General features: G+C 56.8%; 2 protein-coding genes across 4 annotated transcripts; both read right to left on the minus strand.

Annotated features, from left to right (window-relative positions):
• Positions 1 to 500: 500 nt before the first annotated feature.
• Positions 501 to 3,965, minus strand: BCL7B (BAF chromatin remodeling complex subunit BCL7B). 3 transcript variants are annotated; one of them, XM_068210049.1, is made up of 6 exons: positions 3,780 to 3,965; positions 3,392 to 3,467; positions 2,564 to 2,660; positions 1,401 to 1,571; positions 1,116 to 1,195; positions 501 to 723 (listed from the first exon to the last, which is right to left on the minus strand). In XM_068210049.1, exons 1-6 carry the CDS (start codon positions 3,869 to 3,871, stop codon positions 631 to 633), a joined length of 609 nt encoding a protein of 202 aa, XP_068066150.1. In that variant the 5' UTR covers positions 3,872 to 3,965; the 3' UTR covers positions 501 to 630. The 3 variants fall into 3 exon arrangements, with proteins under 3 accessions (XP_068066150.1, XP_068066152.1, XP_068066151.1); XM_068210051.1 differs by having other exon boundaries at positions 1,401 to 1,586; positions 3,780 to 3,961; XM_068210050.1 differs by having other exon boundaries at positions 1,401 to 1,586; positions 3,812 to 3,957.
• Positions 3,966 to 4,466: 501 nt separating this feature from the next.
• On the minus strand, positions 4,467 to 9,669 carry TBL2 (transducin beta like 2). Its single transcript, XM_068210048.1, has 7 exons — positions 9,395 to 9,669; positions 9,184 to 9,308; positions 8,756 to 8,940; positions 7,979 to 8,130; positions 6,755 to 6,881; positions 5,977 to 6,129; positions 4,467 to 5,014 (listed from the first exon to the last, which is right to left on the minus strand). The coding sequence occupies exons 1-7, from the start codon at positions 9,522 to 9,524 to the stop codon at positions 4,558 to 4,560; spliced, it is 1,329 nt and encodes a 442-aa protein (XP_068066149.1). The 5' UTR covers positions 9,525 to 9,669; the 3' UTR covers positions 4,467 to 4,557.
• Between the last annotated feature and the right edge of the window lie 452 nt (positions 9,670 to 10,121).

Here is a 10,121-nt window from a genome sequence, read left to right on the forward strand (position 1 = left end):
CCCTGCCCTGCCGGTTCCCAGGGGACTGCAGATTCCACTCAATTAAGAGTTGTGCCCCAAGGCAGAGCCGAGACCGGTCAGTACCTGCCCTCCAGGAGGGGAAAGTGCTCCCCTCTCTCCCACCATGAATGGCTTAAACTAGCAGCTTATTGCACAGCGTCCCAGTGGGTCCCTGCCGGCCGCCCCCTCACTGCCCCCCACACCCACCACCACCTGCTTCCACAACCGAGTGAACACATCACCCGGAGCAGGTGGAAGGTGGCCCTCCTGTTCCCAGCACCCAGGGGAAGGGCAGGCAGGGGAGCCACAAGCAGGCAAACAGCATCTGCCAGTGTCCCAGGGACCATGGAGAGCAGGGAGCCCCACGGAGAACCCCCCCACACATGCAGCCAACCCAGCAGAGACCCCCAGCTCTAGGGCAGGGAGCAGGGAGAGAAGGAGCCAATAAATAGAGGCAAATTTGCAGGTACTGGCAGCAGCCCCATCCATCAGGCAGGGCAGGGCAGGGCGCACTTGATGCGAGTGGTGGGAGCCCCGACACCGGGGAAGAGGCAGGCTGGAGGGAAGTGCTGGTCCTGGTGGGGCCAGGCGGCTCTGCAAGGGGGTGGCGAAGGTGCCGGGCCAGGCAGGTTAGCTCTCCGAGGCTGTGTGGCACACAGAGTTCTGGTCAGCACAAAATCTCTTCAGAGGTGGCGCACTGGAGTCCTCCTCCTCTTCAGTTACCTGCAAGAGCCAGAGGTCACAGGCAGTGACACCAAGCTATGCACACCTAGACAAGCCTGTGTCACACCATGGGGACAGCCCAGGCTGTCACTTATGCACAGACCCCAGGGCACCAGGAATGGGAACCCACTCCAGCCCTGGAGCCTGCCAGAATCATAGTTTTCCCACACCCCCATATCCTTCCCTCACACTTCAACACTTGAACTGAACCAGGGGATAAAGACCAAAGCTCAGGAAACCAGGAGGTTCTGGGAGCTCCCAGGGGACACTTCGGGACTGCAGAGCAAGTCCATCCACCAAGATGCTTCTACTAAAAGAAGCAGCAACAATGGTCAAAGGGCCAATCTGAGTCCATGCACATTTAGAGATGGCTTCAATCCCCCTTCCCTTACCTGAGTCTCAAGGGGGACTGGCTCTTCCTTTGTGAGAGTGGGAGGCTCATCTGCCACTTCTGAGGAAGGCAAGGATGGCTCTGGGGAGAACAGGTGGGTCAACAAAAATACTGACCCAGCACCCAGCTCAGTGCTGAGCCAGGACAGAACGCCTAGCTACAGAAGTCCCCAATGCCTTGTCAGCTTCCAGCAGTGCCAAGGCCACCCACCAGACCACCAACAGCCCTGGAGTGGCCTTCCCTGAGCCCACCCATCTGCCTCCTCCCTTCTTGGCCCAGCACCCACCTTCCAGGGTCTCCTGCCCCAGGGTAGGAGGCTGCGAGTCGTCTGTGCGGAAGTCAGACGTGTGGGCAGGACTCATGGACTCACTCTGCTGAGGACTGGGGCTGGAGTTGGGGCTGCTGTCCACCTTGAGCTGGTATACATCAGACAGGGAGCTCTGGTTGCTGTTCTCATCTGCAGAAACAGCACCTGGTGAAGAAGAGCACCTTGACACAGGGGCACAGGCAGCCCAGGGCAGCACTGCAAGCTAGGGTCTTGCTGAGATGGCAGAGCATGGTCAGAGAGTTAAACAGGGGATTCACTGTTCCCCACCAGCCTAAGGGCTGTCAGGCACAGAACTGAGTCCTCCAGAACACAGTGGGAATCATACATATAACTGGCCACAGGAGAGGAAATGTTCCTGCCCTGGGAATGAGAATGAGCACTGCCAAATCCCACATCTGCAGCTTGGGAGGGCCCTGGGCATTCAAGGGCAGGAATCTCCTGCTGTGTGTTATGGTTTTGTTCCTCCTCTGTGAAGCAACACAAGGATTAATACTCAGCACCTGTCTCCCAGTGAGGAAGCAGGCCTGACACACACCTTGCCAAACTGCAGAGCTGCAACATAACTCCACCTCATCTCCTGGAAGTGCCAGCAAACTCCTGATTTTCCTTAACCGCACACAGAGCAGGGGCTGGGCAGATGTGTACATTCTATTTCAGCAGTAAGTCTGGCACTACCGGAGCCTCTCCTGGCTGCACCACAGTGCCTAGACCAAGAGCAAGGCCAGGGACAGCCTTTGCCCCTTCATCCTAAGGTCCATGGAAATAACTGTTGGAAAAGCAAAATTGACTGAAGGGGCTACTGGCCTCTCCCCAGCAGAGAATGGAAAGGGGGGATCAGGAAACCCCACTCCTCCAGTTAGCTGTGAAGCTTCCCACAGAAGATACCAGAAACAGCCCATTAAGACTCTCTAACAACAAAAATGAACTGTTTAGACAGAAACAATCCAGAAATGGATCAACCCAACTCCACAGCTCAACTTCATAGCTCTCTACTCTATGCCAGTGCTCAGAGGCAAGCAGTGCTCTTCCCCATACAGGCAGCACACAGAACCAGCAGTGTCCCAGCTGCTGTACAGCCTTGGAGTCCTTCCCCACGTTGAAGGGAGCTCAGCCAAACCCACCTTGGAACTCCAGAAGGAGGGAGGAGTTGGCAGAGGTGTCAGCTGGGAAGCCATTGGGTTCTCGGGCCGTGCTGCTACTCGATTTGGATTTCTCTTTCTTGAGGAGAGAAAGAAAAGCACAAATACAATGTCAGAGAAACACATGCTGCTCCAGAGGAGACATTCCCCTTTCTGTCTCCAGAAGCCCAGAGGGATATGCTCAAGCCGGCCTTTTCCCTTGCCTTTGGGGGCATATTCGTAAGTGGGAGACAAAACTCCATCTATGAAGGGACTGGGGATCAGGAAAGAGAGGAGGAGCTGACGCCAATGTAGGAATGGCACCAAGTAAAGCAAATCCTTGGAGTAGTCAAGCAGAGAGTCTTAAGGGAAGCAGGAGGGGGCTGAAGGGAGCTCAGGGTGCTCGACAGTTCAGGGGAGGCTCAGGTTGGCTGAAGGGGCTCGTTGGGGCTTGGGGGGGGGGAGCAAGAAGGCTTGACAGGGACTTATGGGGCTTCAGAAGGGACTCGGTGGAGTTCAGGGTCAGTTTGGGGAGGGATTAGGGGCTTGGGAGCGCTCGGAGGATCTCGACCGGACCTCAAAGGTGCTCAGCAGGGCTGGGAGGGCTCAGCGGGGGCTCAGGTGCTGGCTTGGGGAGGTCTCAGGGGTCGACTTGGAGGAGACTCAGAGGGGTTTGGTGGCGTTCGGCGGAACTGAGGGGCTCGGAGTTGGCTCGGGGGGCCTCGGTGGTCGGTACGGCTGGGGGAAGCTCAGAGCTCAGCTTAAGTTGTTAAGGGAGCTAGGCTGGCTGTGGGCGGTGGCTCCCGGCTCGTCTCCACGCGCGGTACCCACCTCCTTACTGTCCGCCACTGGCACCCACTTGAATATCCGCAGGGACGTGTCACCCACCGTCACCCACTTCTTCTCCCTGCGAGACACAATGCTGACGGGCCGGACCGGGCCTAGGGCACCATGGCAACAAACCCCGCCATCCCGCCACGCTCCGGTTGGCCCAGAGGAGCGCCAGTTCAGCACCGCGCAGCACTCCCCCCGCCCCCCGCACTGTGATTGGCTGGACTAACCGCCCAGCACAGGCGCTTCCGTCCCCGCCCCGATCCCACTGGCCACCGCCCGCACCCGCTGGTTGGGCGCGCACTCCCGAGTCGCACCCCGCGGCGCGGTGATTGGCTGCGCGCGGGCGGCGCGGCCCACCCCCCCCCCCCCGCGGGCCCGCCCTCACCATCTGCGGACGCGCTCGATGGCTGCCATCACCTTCTTGATGTCATCCTTGGCGCGGCTGCGGGTCTCGGCCCGCACCGAGCGCCCCGACATGGCGCACGCAGCCCCGCAGCACCGGCCCCGCCGCACCCGCCAGCGCACCCGGCCCCGCGCACGCGCCCTGCGTGGCCCGCCCGCGCGCTGCGCGTTCTGCGTCACCACGCCCGACACGCCCCTGCTGCTGCGCCTGCGCAGACGCACACGCCCGACAGTGGACACGGAAACGACGCGCAGGTGAGGCGACAGTGCATCGCCATCTTCCTTTGGGGTAGGTCCCGCTGCACACCACCGTGAGATAACCCTGAGGTCACTCTGAGATCCCGGGCCGGGGGAATGGGGCCACCCTAAGTCTGCTGCACCGTTACAGCACTGCCCCGTTCCTTGCAGCAGAATCCCTACCGTTTAGTATCAACACTGAGCTTTGACAGCTCTCTTGGAAAAAAACCCCAAACAACTAACCAAAAAACCTACCCCAATTCCACACAACTCCCGTTTCGAAGCTCGGGAGAGCTCGTAGACATTGCCTTAGCAATCAGTTCCATGGGATACTGATGACCTAAGCCCTGGGCGGAAAACAACACAGGAGTGTGACACTGGGAGGTGCCACTGTCCCCAGCCCTGTCCTGCCATCACAGAGCACGCAAGAAAGAACTCGAGCACTCTTTTATTATTGCTGTTCACAGTTATTAAAACCAACATCCCCAGGGCAGAGCGCAGTTGCCTCCTACTGTACAGGTAGCTTAGTACTTCTTGCCATAGATAGCAGCCAACGCTTTGCGAGCGCTGGAGATCTGCTGCTCCAGCCTCTCCTGTGTGGCTTTGTTCCCAGTTTTTTTCAGCATGGCCTCCATCTCCTCCACCACGGCACGGTGCCCGGCAGCATTGTGGAAGACATGGATAGCGTGGTCCCCACAGGACACGACATAGCGGCCAGTGGTGTCAAACGCAAGGTCTGTGATACAGTGGCTGTGCACGCCAAGAAAACGCTCCTCCTCCTCGCCGCGCCGTGTGTTGTACACCACAATGTCTGTGCTGCCTGCCACAGCGACCGTGCGGCTGTCAGGGGACAGGGCAATGCGGCACGGCTCCAGCACTGCACACTGCCCTGTCAGGAGCAGATATGGGTCCTGCTGCTTCTTGTACTCCACATCTGTGTCCCAGAACTTCCATGTGCCATCCTTTGACACAGTTGCCATCCTGCAGCCAAAAGAGAGCACGGTGAGTGCATGGAAAAAGGGCGGCACCTCTTACTCTGCCCTGCCCATGAACCAGGAATCCTCTGTGGAGAGAGATCTCTTGGGAAGGGTGAGTCTATACACAGATACAGTCTGTGTTCTCTTTCCAAAGCAAAAAAACCTACCACTAGACCAGGCTGCTCCAAGCCTCTTCCAACACAGCCTTGAACACTTCAGAGATGGGGCAGCCACATCTTCTCTGGGCAACCTGTGCCAGGGCCTCACCACCCTCACAACCAAGGCTTTCTTCCTAATATCCCACCTAACCCAGTCTCCGTCAGTCTGAAACCATTCCCCCTTATCTTGTCACTCCAGGCCCCTCTCCCATCTTTCTTGTCAGTTCCCTTCAGGTCCTAGAAAGCCACAATTACATAATCTGAAGCCTTCTATTTTCCAGGCTGAGCAATTCCATTTCTCTCTGCCTTTCCTCATATCAGAGCTGCTCCATCCCTCTGATCATGTTGGTGTCTCCTCTAGACTCACTCCAGCAGCTCCATGTCCTTCCTGTGCTAAGACCCCAGAGCCGGAGGCAGCTCTGCAAGTGGGGTCTCACCTGAGTGGGGCAGAGGGGCACAGTTCCTCTCTCCCTTGTTACCCACGTGCTGTGGGATCAACCCAGGCGAGTTTCTGGGCTGGGTCATGTCCATCTCTCACCCACGAGCACTCCCAGGCTGCTCTCAGTCTGTTCATCCCCAGCCTGGATTGATACTGGGTGTTGCCCTGATCCAGGTGCAGCATCAGCACTTGGTCTTGTTAAACCATATGACATTCCTATGAGCAGGGAATACACAAGTGTCACGAGCCAGATTTGGCTCCCCAGGGCAGTGTTTTACCCCCCACAGCTCAGTGGTGCAGCTGGTGAACCCTGGAAGAGATGAGCTTACATGTCCTTAGGGTAACTCAGAGCAGGTAACACACACATACCTCCTTGAGTCATTGGAGAAGGAAAAGGATTGTACACCAGCAGTGTGGCCTTTCAACTCAAAAGCCCTAGTCACCTCCCTGAAGTCTCCGTTCTTATTAAAATACACTTCCCACACCTTCACATCGGGGGTAAAGCCACAGGACGCCACAAACCTGTGTGAAGGAACAGAAGCAGAGACACAGATTGCCTCTTACAGAGAACCTGAGCAAGGCAAGGCCACAGCTCTGCAAACCTGTCCTGACTCCTGCACTCAAGCTGAATTTCCACTTTTCCCTGAAACCTGGCTGGTAAAAGGAACACTAAGGAAGGGCACCAGAACAACTCAGGAATGAGAAACTCTTCAGTCAAAGTAGAAGAGCTAAATGCTTTTGATCCCCAAACTCCTCACACCAGAAGCAAGGCAAATCAACCTACAGCAGCAAGTGATTTTCCCGATAAACAGACTTCCCAGAAATAAAATCTTTATTTAACCTTTAAGAGGTCACAGACAAGTTCAAAATGCTGTTTTCTTTGCAGAGGCCATTTGCTCTGTCCCACCCCTGCTACCTGAGGCCAAAGCTGTTTGCAGGTTACCAGAACAGCAGTGCTGATGCTGACACAGGATAGCAACACAAGAGTGCCTGACCCCACATCAGCTCCATCTCCTGGGGGGCCAAAATACCTTTTTAAACTGTGGAACCCTCAGAAAATTGCATTACAATAACAATTAACTGCCAATGGTCTGAACTGATGCCATCCTGTGCAAAGGAGCAGCCTGGAATCCTGCCTGTCACTCACCTCCCACAGGGTGACACTGTGGCATAGGCATTGTTCATCTGGTTGGTGTTAATGCTGGCCAGGACTTCGCCCTTTAGGCTCCAGATCAGGATAGTGGTGTCACTGGAAGCTGTCATGATAAACTTCCCTGGGGAAAAAAAGGCAAAGATCAGCAGAGCCCCCAGACCTAACACTGCCACAGACTCAATGAAGCCCCAGGATAACCTCTCCCTGCAACTGGAGAAAACCACCAGCAGCACCAAAATCCAAGGAGTGTCAGTCTCCTAGGACAGAGTAAAGAGCAGTATCAGAAGACTCAGTTCCTGGTTATGCCTCAGTACTCCCCTGGCTCCCAAGCAGGCAGCAGGCACTGAGCTCATGTGTGCCCTGTACTCAGGACCCTGAGGCCCACAAGCAGAGCTGGGAGCCTCATGTGCAGCCCCACTGCGCTGTGCCACAAACAGGAACAAACACTCCACCTGACCTGCATGCCCAAAATCAGCTTGAGGATAAGCACCTTTCAAGCTGTGGATTGCAGGCAGGTAACTGAATCCCAGTCACAACACCATCATCCATGATTGCTGGTTGTGCCTATGCTGGACTCCTGCTTGTTCCCATTTCCCCTTTGCTGCCAAAGCCCAGGCAGGGAGTTGCCTGTTTACATTCCAGCTACTTGTTGCAGATTTAAGTTTTCACTTTCACAGCTCCAGTCTCAGTTAATATTTTCCCTGCTCTCATATTACAGAGGTGAACTCACATCCACCTGCTTCCAACTGCCACTGGCACATACCTGACACATTAATCCATCAAGCCCTCACCACTAAAATGCAATTTCCACCCACCCACCCCCACCTCGGTTCTAGATGATCGCAGAAGTTTAAGATAGACCATATTAACTCACTAGAGAGATTTCTGACTGGTTAAAGAGAGACTGGCAGCCCAGAGAACAGCAATCCTCTCAATATTGAGACCAGACCTCTTTGCAACAGCATCCCTGAAAACATAAATTAAGAAACTGTGCATACCGGGAAGCTGGTTACAGGGATAATATTGGTGTGAAAAAAAACACCTTTTGGTTCAGTTGGTAGCAAATTAAGTAAAAAACCAAAAAACTAATAGACTATGGAGTTCAGTACTGGTGCTGTACACACCCCTGAGAATGCCTAAAACTCCCACACTTTGAATCCAGCAGCTTCACAAGGAAATCAAAGCTGATCTGGAGAGGTGAGCAGGTCATTTCCATACCTGTCTCTGCAATCCCTATGTTAATGACAGGAGCCTTGTGCTTCTTTGGGAAGTCCGCAGAAGTTGCAGTGAAGGTGAAGCTGCCATCATGCTTCTTGGTCATCTTGTAGACACGAACAGTCTCAGCATTGGCCAGCCAGACAATGAACGCCCTGTGGAGGGACAGGCTCTGAGCCCCAGCTCAGCCTAGGTCACTCAGGGACACCTGGGAAGAGGGATATGCTGCCAGGTAAAAATATTTACAAGGGCACTAAGTTCTCTCCCTGTGTTGGTTCAACTGCAACACTGAATGAAAAAGAATGAAATTTATTATCCACAGCAGGAAACAAGATCCCTTCCTCTCTTTCTAAAAGAGAGCTTCAAAAAGCCAAAACACATTTTTCCACCAAATTTCCCACCCAGCAAGAGCTCCCCTGACCACTGGAGAGACTCAGCAACACATTCCAGCTGCAGAGTCAGCTGGCAGTGACTTCAACAGATACCTTCCATGGGGGCAGCAAGCTGGGCACAGGGATATTTGCCCTGAAAACCACATTAACCCACCAGGAACTGGACTAGCTGATCTCCAGAGGTCCCCTCCAACTTGAACTACTATAATTCTGTTATTAAGTGTCAGCTGCTCTCAGGAAAGGCCATGGATCAGTGATACTGTGATGACCCAGTGAGAGATGCTGCCTCCACCCATCCCAGAGCAACACCACTGATCCCACCACAGCTTAGCCATGAGACTGGCGGCTCTGCAGGACATCCCAGTGCCAGTAGAAGGTCCGGCTGTACCGTGAGTCAGGGCTGAGGCGGACGAGCTCAGCGTGGTCCAGACCTATGTTGGCGCGCAGGCAGCGGTGCTCCCGCCCTACCAGGTCCCGGGTGCTCCACAGCCGCACCGTGCGGTCTTCAGAGCATGACGCCAGGTATTTGCCGTTGCTGCTGAAGTCCAGGCAGGTGACCGGGCTGCTGTGGCCCTGCAGACAGAGAGTGGTCACGGAGGACGTGGGGGGGATGGGGAGGAGCAATAGGACACCAGCACCTGGCGGGGGGAAGAGGGACACCGGCACAAGCGGGACACCAGCATTGAGATGGACACCTGCACCGACCCCGGCAGGACAACGGCACCGGCGGGACACCAATATCGAGGGGGGCACCGATACCGAGGAGCACACTGGCATCAGCACTGGGAAGGCACCGGCCCCGTACACACGCGGTACCTTGAGGGCAGCCACCAGTAGCCGGTGTGCGAAGTTGTGCTGGTGCGGCTTCTCCCTGCGAGCCCTCACCGCCGGTTTCGCCTTCCGCGGCTCCTTCGGCATGGCATGCCCGTTCGCACTGGGTCCTGCGGGAGCGGAGGGGTCGGTGGGTACAGTCCAGCTACGCTCCGCTCCGCGCTGCCCGGTGCCCCACTGTCCGCACGGTACTCACCGTCCTGCGGGGCGGTGGGGGTCTCCCGCGGAGCAGAGAGGTACAGCGCGACCGCCAGCAGCAGGACAAGGATGAGGACGATGAGGGCGCCCGGTAGCCCCGACCCGCCCAGCGCTGCCGCCACCTCCATATTCCCGCCGCCGCGTCAGCAGCCGCTACCAGGAATGGGGGAATGTCCGTGTGCGTATAAGCGGCCCCGGTAATACGCGGAGGGCGGCCCCTGGCGGTGGTACTGCACCCCCCCGCCCCGGCCGTCCCCCATTCAGCAACGGATAACCCTGACCCCCTCCTAGGCCCTGTTCTCAGCCCCTGCCTCCCATAAAGCCCCGTAAATCCCCCAGACCCCCTTCTAACACACTCCCCCAGCACCTGAGCACCTCAGTCCGTGCCTTCCACGAAGCCCGGGCTCCTCTCATCCCACCCCCAGCTTCTACGTTTCCCCCGCCCCCACCCCGGTCCCTGCCCTCATGCTCCCCAACCCTGGCTTCCCTCCAGTCCCTGATCCCCCAAGCCCCGGCCATCACCCCCCGCCTGCTCCTACCTTAACCCCGCCCCCTGCCCCCGCCAGCCCCTGCCCGCACCTCCCTTCAGTAACCCCCCCCTCCCCCCGGACCACCCCCCTACAGCCTCTTCCTTCACTTGCCCCCAACCTCGGTTCCCCTCACCCCTCTGCCCCCCTCCCAGTCGCGGCTTTCACCCCTTCCGGTGTCGCCCCCCTCAGGTCCTG

Source organism: Anomalospiza imberbis, chromosome 20 (assembly GCF_031753505.1).
Source record: "Anomalospiza imberbis isolate Cuckoo-Finch-1a 21T00152 chromosome 20, ASM3175350v1, whole genome shotgun sequence".
Classification (NCBI taxonomy): Eukaryota; Metazoa; Chordata; class Aves; order Passeriformes; family Viduidae; genus Anomalospiza; species Anomalospiza imberbis.